Source organism: Macaca nemestrina, chromosome 6 (assembly GCF_043159975.1).
Source record: "Macaca nemestrina isolate mMacNem1 chromosome 6, mMacNem.hap1, whole genome shotgun sequence".
Classification (NCBI taxonomy): domain Eukaryota; kingdom Metazoa; phylum Chordata; class Mammalia; order Primates; family Cercopithecidae; genus Macaca; species Macaca nemestrina.
This window is the reverse complement of record NC_092130.1, coordinates 172,069,321-172,081,628: the sequence shown is the minus strand read 5'-3', so window position 1 is coordinate 172,081,628 and position 12,308 is coordinate 172,069,321. Positions and strand designations below refer to the sequence as shown.

General features: G+C 43.3%; 1 protein-coding gene across 6 annotated transcripts in view; it reads right to left on the bottom strand.

Annotated features, from left to right (window-relative positions):
- The window catches only part of LOC105489489 (semaphorin 5A), a 512,498-nt gene that overhangs the window by 141,057 nt on the left and 359,133 nt on the right, over nucleotides 1-12,308 (bottom strand). For all 6 annotated transcript variants that reach the window (XM_011754315.3, XM_011754312.3, XM_011754314.2 and 3 more), the window contains exon 11: nucleotides 11,941-12,145. In XM_011754315.3, coding sequence (XP_011752617.2) covers nucleotides 11,941-12,145 — 205 coding nt within the window. The remainder of the gene's footprint in view (nucleotides 1-11,940; nucleotides 12,146-12,308) is intronic.

Sequence of the window (12,308 nt, the reverse complement as noted above, 5' to 3'; positions counted from 1 at the left end):
CAGGATTCCTGAAATCCTCTCAGTGGTCCTTGAATAACTGGGTGTCAGAGACGCAGCACACCCTGGGACAGAGATGCAGTCACCTCATTGCCTCTATTTCTGCCTCCAGTTAGGCACATGTTTATGCCCCCAGTTAGAAAATGAACACACATCCCACTGGCAGTACAAATAAAGGGAAGAAGGAAAGTGCAGAGATGGCTAGAGGGGTGCAAGCAGAGATGGCGGTGGCCTCTACACATTTAACGCTGACAGGTAGGGGTTTCGTGTGTTCGCTCACTTGGTTTCAGTTAGCAGGAAATTACCCTTTGAATGCCATACACTATATGGTATCTTCCTCTTGTCCTTCTCTTCTACATTCCAGAATTTTTTTCATTGAGACATTTGCTCATGGAGCATTTGTGAAAATGGAAAACAACTCCGCTGGGTGGAAGCACTTCAGCCAGGTTTGGGTAACTAGATGTAGAGCAAACAACCAGTGTAATTACTCAGGCAGCACAAACCAGAAGAACAATTTCTCCCTTTAAATAGGAAGAGCCCTCGTAATTGTAGTCCTACCTGTTGGCTCCAAGGAAATCCATTTTACATTTAATTTTAAACTTTCAAAATTAAAATATATTTAGAGGGTTTTTGGGGGGTGAGACTAAGAGGTGGTATCTGTAAGATAGAGGGCATCTAATAGACCTCCTACCATAGGCAGATTCCTGAAACAGACCCTACCATTCCCAACCCCCAGTGTTCATGTTCTGTGCAGTCCTCTCTGGTGAATATTGACCAGACCTATGAATATGACGGTGTGTCACTCCTGTGATTAGATCGCATGACAAGGCAACAGTGAAGGGATCCTGCAGATAAAAGTTAGATTACAAATAAGTTAATTTTAAGTTAATCAAAAGCTGGGTCATCTTGGATGAGCCTGAGTTAATCAGGTGAAAAACCCTAAAGGGCCTCTCTGAGAAGATAGGCTCTCCTTGCCGGTTGCATAGAGTAAGTGGCCACATTGAAGAAGGATATGGGCGGAAAGCTGCAGGTGGTCTTAGGATGTGAAAGTAAACTCTGCCAACAGCCAGGAAAAACCTAGGGCCCTCTGTCAACACCATGAGGAAATAAACTTTGTTAATTAACTGAATAAGCTTGGAAGCTGACTCCTCGCTAGTCAAGCCTTCAGAAGAGACTGCAGCCCTAGCTGGCATCCTGATTGCAGCCTAGTGAAATCCTGAACAGAGGACCCAGCTAAGCAGCACCTGGGGTCCTGACCCATGGAAATTGTGAGCTAATAAGTGTATGATGCTCAAAATTGCTAAGGATATGATAATATGTTGTACAACAATACAAGAATAACACCTCCTCTGAATACCCTATTTAACACCTTATTGAACTGTGTGTGAAGCCCAGGGTCCCCTCTGAGGTTAGCTGTCCTGCTCTTTTTGAAAAAAGGGGCTCCAGTTCTGGCATAGGTAACCTAGTTCCTGTTCCCAAAGCTGATGGGGTCAGAGGTGGGTTCCTCACACAAGGATGCCCACTCTGCCAGTTGACCAGCAGCCTCAGCAGGGGCCTAGCCTGTAGCATGTGGCACATGCAGGATAATGGTGATGTGGTCGTCAGGTCAGACTCTCCCTCTCAGGAATGTGAGTTAAGGAATGCACAGATGGGTGACCACTGATGGGGCAGCAAAAACATGTATCCTTAAAACATACCCCATTGCTTAAAATAACCCAAGGATTTCCTCACTGCCAAAAGAACCTAATTGAAATTAGGTAGAATTTGAATAGATTTATCAGGTAGGGACAACAATAAAGACCATGCTTACCCAGCATGTGGGTGCCACTGTAACTGGACTGCTCCAGCAATGCAACAGAATTAATCCCATCAACAGACTCAGAGGAGCAGAAGCAGCAGCGATCACAGTTGATTCATTGGAGTGATAGCACTTAAATTCTTCCTATTTGGCTAGATGCACAGTCACTTAGAAACTAGAAAACTGGGGCAGTTATAGGCTGCTGAAGTCTCTTGGGAACCTGGTTACCCCACAGAACTGAGTTCAGGGTGCAGGTTACAGAAAATGAAGGCAGAGGACAAGATGAGTTCTTTAAATGATGGAGTCATTTAAGATGTTCTTTTAATTGCAGCTATAAGACAAAACTATGGGAACCAGTGATGTTGACTCTATCCCAATATGCCTGAGGTTCTATGAGGGCAGGTTGTGTTCCTGATATAGCCTCATCTGAACATTTGGAGGGCTTCATTCTGGTGTAAATATACATGTATTTTCTGTCAATATGCATTTTCTGAAGTCAGTGCTTTGACCTGGTCTTCGTTGAAGACTGAATTGTTTGTCTTTGTTCACAACCGTAGTGAGACCCATGCAGGTCCTGAGAAGCTGCCAAGGCTCATCTCCATTGTCTCTTCCCAAACTTGGGCATCCCAGGACATTCCTAGGAGATGCAGGCCTGGGCTGCTGTCAGGTGACCCTAAAAGACATCCTACATCTCACAGGTTACTAGGGTTAAGTGGATTTTGATTTTGAACTCAGCCTTAGCATCCTGTTAGAACTTTAAAATTAAGCATGAGGATATTGGAAATGGGCACACAGGGACGCATATCAAGAATCACCATCCAACATATGAAATGGATTGGCTTGCGAAGACTTAATTTTTACATATTTATCAGTATAATTTTAGTTCTATCTCTGGTATCCATAAACACCTTGGCAGAACTTATAATAAATTGGAATTTACATGACAACAAATCAGATAAATTGAAACCTTCAGCCTGCCTCATTCAAAACTAACAAAATTGATATCTCACGGTGACAGAACATGGATTTATTCCTCAAAAAAAAATTTATTTGGTAAATGCTCGTTATGGAGAAAATAATTTTTAAAAAACTACCAAGAATCTCATTATCCAAGTTAAATCACCAGCAGAATCTGCTCTTTTAAATATTTGTTTAAAAATATTCTCATCAGACTATATTGAACACAGGAAACACTTTCAACTACATTCAGCTTGCATACTTGGATCTTACCAAAGTGAGCTCCAGAGTGGTGGAAAAAATGGATACGCTTTTTTTTTTCTTTTCTTTTTGAGATGGAGCCTGGCTTTGTAACCCAGGCTGGAGTGCAATGGTGCATCCTTGGGCCACTGCAACCTCCATCTCCCTGGCTCAAGTGATTCTCCTACCTCAGCTTCCTGAGTAGCTGGGATTACAGGCACGCGCCTCCACACCTGGCTAATTTTTATATTTTTAGTAGAGACAGGATTTCACCATGTTTGCTAGACTGGTCTTGAACTCCTGATCTCGTGAGCCGCCTGCCTCAGTCTCCTAAGTGTTAGGATTACAGGCGTGAGCCACTGCACCGGCCAGATAAGCTCTCTTTTAAGACATGCCAGCATTCTGTATGCATAATAGTTAAAAAGTGTTGGTAATGATTGTAAAATATGTTTTACCACAACAAATAATATGGGTGAAGATGAAGGAGCCATTTCATTGAAAGCTGTTAGTACCTATAAAGACCTATGTGCTCACCATCAACTAGAAAAGTCCTTTGTAAAAACACTGGCCGATTCATCATCAAATTAACAGTCAAGTGGGTCTTCTCATAACTGAATTTTCCAGGGTAAATAGCTGTTAAAAATTCCTAAGCATGTATCTACATTATATACTCCAGTAACTTGTGTTCTACGTTAGACTTGTCTCGTGAAGCTTTGATGTAGAAAATGTTTCGAATGTCCCTCTGTAGAAGTAGAGATTAGACTTAGCAAAAATAAGAAAACCTGGGGCACTGAATCAAGATTATAAAAAATCCTTGTAGGTATATAATACCATCATCTCAGACAGAAACAATACTACCCTAACTGGGTTTCTGTATAAGCAGGAGGACAGCAGGTTTGGGAACAGGAGTCCACTGGGCTTCATCTCCTAGCCACTGTCATTAAACCTAAAGGAGTTATATCAAAAATTTGTATCAGGTAGGATCTGTATCAAAAGAGGTAAGGAAAAACAATTTTGTTTACTTATGTATTTTCTGTCCACAAACCACAATCTTTACTACCGAGGGCAACTTTCAATCAATACTAATCATGTGAAACCTGAGAGAAAGATCATCTGCTTCAGGTGGGTCCAAAGCAAAGCGAGGTGGAGAGGAAGCAGGAGGCCACGAAGAGAACAGGAAAATTGCTCTCTGAAGATGCAGTCGGTTGCATCCTATTTAGAACATATTGGGAAATGGACTAATTCATAGCTTATAACTTCATATTATTTTGTGGTTGGGAGACCAGGCATCAGCTACTAAAAATATTCAGAAAACATGTTTAAAAGCGAAACACATTAAAATACAAGAACTAATGCTCCCACATTTAATCAAACAAAACAATTAGTTGTTGTTATAGCATTTTAGGTGGTTTGGCATATATTAAATTATATTCAACAGTATATTTTCATTTTAATTGGGCCTAACACAAACTCGTACTAAAGAACTAATTGTGTTCATGGAGTTCGGGATACTGAGGCAGCAGGAGAAAGTCAGGCTACTCTTTAAATTTGACTGTAAGAACAGATGCAGTGTGGCAACGTCTACACATGTATATTGGTAACCTAGGGCTGCTGCAAGAAAGTACCACAATTCTGGTGGGTTTAAAGCAGTGGAAATGTATTGGCTCACAGTTCTGGATGCTGGAAGTCTGAAACGAAGGTATCAGGAGAGCCATGCTTCCTTAAGAATCTGGGTGGAATTCTTCACTCATCCTAGTTTCTGATGCCAGCTGTCCATTCTGGGTGTTCCTTGGCTTGCATGTGTGCACTCCAGTCTCTGCCTATGTTGTCACATGGCATTCTCCTGGCTTGCCTCTTTTCTCATCTCACAAGCACACCAGGCATATTGGATTAGAGGGCCACTGTACTCCAGCATCACTTCATCTCGACGTAACTAATTACATGCTCAAAGGCCCTGTTTCCAAATAAGGTCAAATAGGGTACTGAAGGGTTACGAATTTCAACATACCTTCTTTGGGAACACAGTTTAACCCACACCACCAGGCAATTGAGTTGCTATTACTTGCAGCAATTATTCCATCAATAAATAAAAAATTCGGCTGGGCGCGGTGGCTCACGCCTGTAATTCCAGCACTTTGGGAGGCTGAGACGGGCGGATCATGAGGTCAGGAGATCGAGACCATCCTGGCTAACACGGTGAAACCCCGTCTCTACTACAAAATTACAAAAAGCTAGCCGGGCGAGGTGGTGGGCACCTGTAGTCCCAGCTACTCGGGAGGCTGAGGCAGGAGAATGGCGTGAACCCGGGAGGTGGAGCTTGCAGTGAGCCGAGATCCAGCCACTGCACTCCAGCCTGGGCGACAGAGCGAGACTCTGTCTTAAAAAAAAAAAAAAAAAAAATTCATTAAAGTTTATCAAATAAGCACTCAGACTCTACAACATACCCTCTTTAGTTGATGGGAGCCCCTTACATAAAGAAGCACACATAATGCAAGTCCAGACTCGGTTTGGATTTATAATTTCTGGTGAGAAGGACAGAAATTGGAGTGAATGTTAAAAAAAAAATCCAACATAATTTTTCACAAGTTAATACTTGTTCCTGACACTTAGATAGTTGCAAATTGCTTAGAAACATTGAGTGAGATAATTCTTAGGAGTAGTGGCAACCGTAAATGTATTAACTTAATTTTTGGTACCCGGACGGATATCCTTGGGGTCTCTAAAGTCTTATATATGTTGTTCAAAGGGAATGTCAAGGTCTATTCCTCACTTAGCCTCGCCTTACTTTTTTTAGAAAGGGACTTGAAAGCCTTGGACATTAGATGCTAGAAACAAAAAAAAAAATGAAGGGAGTTAAGAAAGTTAGAAACAGAATTTCCCCATTTGCCGAGTTAGTTGGCCACTGTCACTCTTGCAGAAGAAACTTCTAGAGTATATAGAACATTGTTTCTTTGTCTTTTCCACAAGTTCATTTGGGAAGTCATATTGATCTCCTGACTTTAAAAATGATTCGTAGAAAGCAACCATAAAAAGGCACTCTTCTGTACTTAAAATGAGTTTGGAAGGGAAGAGCGGGAACGGGGGAGGTCCCTCGTTACATTTCCTCCCTGGTGCTCAGGGCAAAGCTAAGTGAAGGTGACAGGCGTGAGTCTCGGGCCCCCAGGCACATCAGGGCATCTCTTCTTTTTTCCCTGAGGTTATTCTGACCCCTGCCTCCACCCCTTGTGCACCTCAGAACCTCCCTGACTTGGGGACCCCTCTTTCTTACTCCCTCATTCTTCCTCCTCAGTGAGATGATGTCCATTGGCAGTAGTAAACTTTTAAAAGCCAGATTCATAGGTTCACAGGATCTAACCTGTACTGAAAACAGTCAAAATCACATGTGCCAAAACTCCAAAGTCCTTACAGGTGAAATTCCATCTTTACCTGGTATCAATACCTTTCAAAAGCACTGAACGGCATGGATTTCAGGTGTTGTCCTTAGAAACTCTTCTGTTGTTGCCTTTCTCACCTGTCCGGTGGCTGGTTTTTCTCAATTGGCAGACCCCCGGCATCCCACCAAACACACACACACAGTCACACCTCCTTCCCCAGCTCATACCCTCTCTTGGTTCCCTTTGGTGCTTTATTTTGGGGCCTAACTCAGCCCCTCAGCCAAGTCCTCTCCTTCCGCTTGGCCTCTCAGCCCAGGTTCTATGTCTGCATCTCGGAAAACTGGGGATGGGATTGATAGAAACACTGCTCTGAGGTCTGGAAGGGATGCGATAGTGAGCACGTGGAGATGGAGAGGGGAGACTAGAAACATTTACAGATGCATTTCCCCGTGACAGGTGCAAACTGGCTGCTGACACCCACAGGTAAAGTGCCCTTGCCAATCCCCCATGGTCCTCCATTCTGCTGTCTCCCCCAACCCCCTGCCCCACCTCACTCCCAGCCTTAGAGTCACTCATCTATTAAGAAGTTGTCTAGATGGGTATAGATTTCCTCAACTCGCCCCAATCTCCCTCCACCCCAACTTCCCATGAAAAACAGCACAACTTCCAACTTTAATGGACCTGTTTCTCTCCTCACATTGCACGTTTCTTCTTAACACTGAAAGCCCTGCCTCCCCCATCCCATCTTCCTGTTTCATTTTTTCCTATTTAACATTTAATGTAACTGCTTGTTTTATTGCTTCTGTCCCCCTCCAAAACATACGCTTCCTGAGATCAGGGTATCTGTCTATCTTGTCCATTGCTGAACCCTCTCCAGTGAATTTTGGCACAAAAACTCCAGTGTCTTCTTTTCACCATGCCTGGCTAATTTTTTGTATTTTTTTGTAGAGACGGGGTTTCACCGTATTAGCCAGGATGGCTCGATCTCCTGACCTCGTGATCCGTCCACCTCGGCCTCCCAAAGTGCTGGGATTACAGGCGTGAGCCACCGCGCCCGGCCAGGAGTCATTCTTAATTGCACCCATTCTCCCACTCCTCCAAAACACCTGCTGCATCTGTCAGCTTCTCTTCAAGAAATTAACCAAGAGCAGCATTTCTCAAACTGATAGGTGTTCCATTATCACTCCTACAAGAAGACTTCTCACATGTTTTTCCTGATTGTCCCCTCACCCATGAAATTTTACTACAGATATTCTGTACTGTATATTTGCTTGTATAGTGCATGTCTATGTGAACAAAAATAAGATTTTTTGTCCCCCTAAGAAGTAATGTTTGCTTCCTTGAGGGTGACACCTGCCTATCTTCAGGCTGAGCCTGCCATGCTCACCTCCTCCTAGACCACCTTGATGACTTCAATAGCCTTGACCCCAGCCTATTCTCCCTCACTCAATTACAATGCAATGATATCTAGAATGCCTGCTTATTTTTATACAATGGCAGATCCTGTAGCAATACAGTACTGTTAGTATAGAAAGAAATTTTACCCCAAATTTTACCCTCCTTCTACCCTTTTTGTTACCCTCTGATTCATTCTCCAGGATGTATAGATAGTAATCTTTGAAAACATGCCTCATATCATGTAACTTCTTTTCTTTACAGAACTTTCAGTAATTATAATTATGCTTAGATTAAAATCTGAAATTTTAAACATAGCTAGAAGGCACATATTAGCTATCCCTGCCTGCATCTGGAGCCCTGAAACTCTACAGGGTTGAATGAACTCCAGGCATTGTTGGATCCCTTACTGTGGTTGCCTAGAAAACAGAGCAAAGGATTCAAGGATTCGGTGCTAATGCATTATTGGGGGTGCAATCCCAGGGCTGTGTGGTGAGGGAAAGGAATATGGAGCAGGAAAGATCAGGGAGTGATGCTACATGATTTGTTACCAAGGGGCTCTTCCTTTATGATGAAACAGAAAGAGACATCTGCTTGGCTACATGAGGAGCCTGCCCTTGGACAGTCGCCTGGAGGTGAAAATGGAAGGGGAATTCACCAGTTGCATTTTGCTCATACCCCACATCCCTCTGGGTGAGGCTTGCTTCACGGGGAGTTCATCCTCCTGCACTTCTGGGCTGCAGCTACCAGCTCCTCCAGCACCTGCTTGAGAAGCCATATCCCACTCCCAGAAGAGTGGGATCTCATCCAAGCCCAGGTGTAGCAAAGCGCCACAGACGCCTGACCACCAGCTGCTCAGCATCACCTGGAAGAACCTCCTGGTCCTGCGCAGGAATCTGTCAGCCATGGTGGTAGCTGAAGCAGAGCATATGGCTGAGGGTTCAGGGTCAAGTAAGGCTGAAAGAACCTGCTGTTGAACTGATGACCTGACCAATCAGCAGTCCTTCTCTGTTATCTGAGCTCCTTATGCTCCACTGCACCCCAGAGTCTTGGTTCAGGTGACACCTTATTGCTTCTTCCTCAGGTAGTAAAATGGGTCCCCAACACCTCACTCACCCTCTTTCCACAACGTCTTTCCTGAGGTTTTTGTTCTGATTTGCTTCTTTGGCTAGCAGCCAAGGTTTTCTGTTTTTGAAGTAGGAATCACAGATACATTATCCCTAAATTTTCCATGTACCTTTATTTTTGATAGAAAGATTACCCTAGAATAACATTCTTGAGTCGCATTTATTTTCCTCTAACGTGTGCATATATTGTTCTACTTGAAATCTGGTATTGAGAGTTCCCTTATTTTGGTTTTCCTTTCTTTCTCAAACCTTCTCACATCATTTGGCTGAATTTAGCCCCGAATTAGTCTTATTTTGTGTTTGTAAAAGAGATTTTTGGTTTTCTATTCCTTGAGATTTTCATTTTTGAGAGTGTCTGCCTTTTTTTTATTCTTGGGTGAGTATAATATGCTCAATTCACATTTTCTTTTTCTCAGAATTTTGTATAACCATGTTTCACAGATTTATACAGCTGCAGACTAACCTGAGATCATGTGACTTTTTTCATTTTTGGTTATTTTTTTTTCCTCCTCAATACCTAAATAATTATTTCTGTATTCTTGGAAATCAAAAACTTACATGGCTAGTGTTTATTTATTCTGAATTAATATTGCGCAAATACAGTACGTTTTGAAATTTTCAGACTCAATTCTTCCTTTCTTTCAGGGTAGTTTTCTTCGATAGTGTCTTTGGGCACAAGTTTTTAGCTCCACAGACAGCATTCTTTGGTTCAAAGACACCAATCACTCTGTGTGTTCCATGGTCTTCGTGGGTCCTTCATATTTAAAACCTTATCTTTTATTTCTACATGTTGCACCTTAATCACTGAAAACACTTACTCTCTGTCTAAGCTTTAGGTGTGTTTTTGTTTCCATGAAGTTTCTAGTTTAATTATTACTCTTGTAGTAGAATAGAGCATCATTTTGATCTTCTATTTATTCCCTCATCTCTGTGAACTTCCTTTTCGTCTCATTTTGTCTCTTTCATCATTTCAACTCTGGGTACTTACTTTATTTACATTGCTCTCCCTTTTTTTCCAAGCAAAGTAACTTTGTGGCACATGTCCTTTTGCTCCTGCTGGGATGCCTTCTATTCCATCTGCTTTTCTGTAGACTGAAGTGACAGGACAGGGATGCAGAGAAGGAAGCTCAGCTCAGGCTGCCTCTTTGTTGAAGGTCTTGAGCCTTCATCCTTTCCCCCTCCTTTTTGAGACAGCAACTTACTCTGCTGCCCAGGCTGGAGTACAATGGTGCAATCCTAGCTCATTGCAGCCTCAAATTCCGAGGTTCAAGCAATCCTCCCAAATCAGCTTCCAAAGTAGCTGGGACTGCAGGTGTGCACCACCATACCTGCCTAATTTTAAAAATGTTTGTAGATGTGCAGTACCACTATGTTGCCCATGCGGGTCTCAAACTTCTAGCCTAAAGTGATCCTTCTGCTTTGGCCTCCCAAAGTGCTGGGATTACAGGTGTGAGCCACCGTGCCCAGATCTATTTTTTGAGATTTCTATAAATATTTCATTCCAGAAACAATCCTGTCTGCAGTCTCATAAACAAGAAGACAGTGCAATGGTAATTCCTTCTTTTCTCTTAAAACAAATGAAAATCAACGAAATCCTTTCCTTTTCCTTCCATCTCCTCCAGACACCTCATCAATCCTCCACTTCCCTTCCCTGAAAAGCTTCTAGAAGAGATGCCCTAAGCAGCTGGTTCCATCTGACTTCAGCCAGTGCTCCTCCTCCTCTCCACTTCCTCCTCTTCCCACAAACTGGCCCTGAGAGGTAGCTGTGGCTTCCATCTGCCCACCCAGTGGTCACATCTGTCCTTACCTTACCTGACCACTCAGTGGCATTGCCTGCCACCGGCCAGTCCCACATCTGGCTCATGGATTGTTTCCCTTATGGGTGCAGGGCTGGCCCCATCTGCTCAGTCCCTGCTCAGCTTCATCATTACTTCCTAGCAGAGATCGATGCTGACTAGCAAATGCAGGAGCTTGCTGGGCACCCGGGGCCACAGCCCTCTCTGCGTGTCTGCTGTGTCTGCTCGCCATCACCTCCTTGGCGTCTTACTGACTGGTCTGTTTAGTATCCGCTGTCCCCACTAGAACGTAAGGTCCAGCAGGGCAGGTGATGCCTGTGTGTTCACCAGTTTACTTCCCAGTGCTTCAAATGAACTCCACAAATAGTAAAGGTTCAGTACATAGTAGCAACTTCATGGAAAAAACAAAAAAACAACTAACTGGTAAATATGTGGTAAATATGTAATTTGGAATTGAGAAGTTCTTTCAACCAAAAAAATATATTATTGTCAGCAACAAAAACAGTAATTGTGCTCCATGAGAAATGACAATTATACAGAACACTGGACAAAGAATGGGGAGAGGCAGACTTCACCATGAGGTGGCTCTGTCTGGGGACCTGAAGGCAAGAAAGAGAGGGACAAGTCCACAGAGCTGAGGCTGGCCTCACACACTCAGAGCTGTCTGTGTAATAAACTGACATGGAACATGCCTTCTACACTCTAGTTTCTTTGGAAACTGAAGAGATCTAATTGTTATTTGTAATTTGAAAGTATCGCTGCCTATATTTGCTGTAAATGTTCTATTATTTATGCCCCAAAACATATTCTTTGAACACTGCCATGCACCACCATCCACGCAAATATTTTGCTGAAGGCGCTGTTTTTGAACAAATGAGAAATCACCATGAAAATCCCAAGATAATATTTCACCCAGCAATGTCTTCCAACAAAGCATACCTCTGTCTTAAATTATCCAAATTCAAATGGTCTTGCCAAGAAAAGACTTGTTTTATGAATAAGTGAGGAATAATAGCAAAGAAACAAGCCATTGTCTTTCCAATTAAAGCTATGACTAATGTAGTGAAAATAAATTGAGCTTTCCAAAGAGAGGCACAGAGGCTGAGGAAGGTAAGTGAGCATCACGGGTTTTGCTGGTTGCAGGAAGAGACAGCAGACGTAAAGCTTGAAACTGAAATTGCATGTTTAGAATCTAAATCTAAAACACAAAATCAGAAGATGGTAGAAAACCCCTCAGAGGAGGGCAGAGCTCCTACCTGTGGCCAAATAGATGATGTGGACGAGCGCTTCTCTGCCCTGCACCACGTCGACGGCCACGTGGGAAAAGCGGCTGTTGTCCTCCATGAAGGAGGGCACTGTGGTCACCGGCTGCACCACCTCATGCATCAGAATGAACTTCTGAGCATCCTGCAGATTTCTCTCGGTCAGGTTCACGTACAGGCCCTGGTCCACGGTGCCACACTGCAAGGGAAGACAGGCCGGGTTATCAGAGCCAGCAGCCTGGACACGCACAGCTGGCTGTGGCCATCCTAGCTGGAGAGTCACTTGGAAATCCAGTAAGCCACAATCCATGATTGAAGTATGCAAACATGTCTGCTTCTCTATTCTTCCTGCAGCCCCTGTC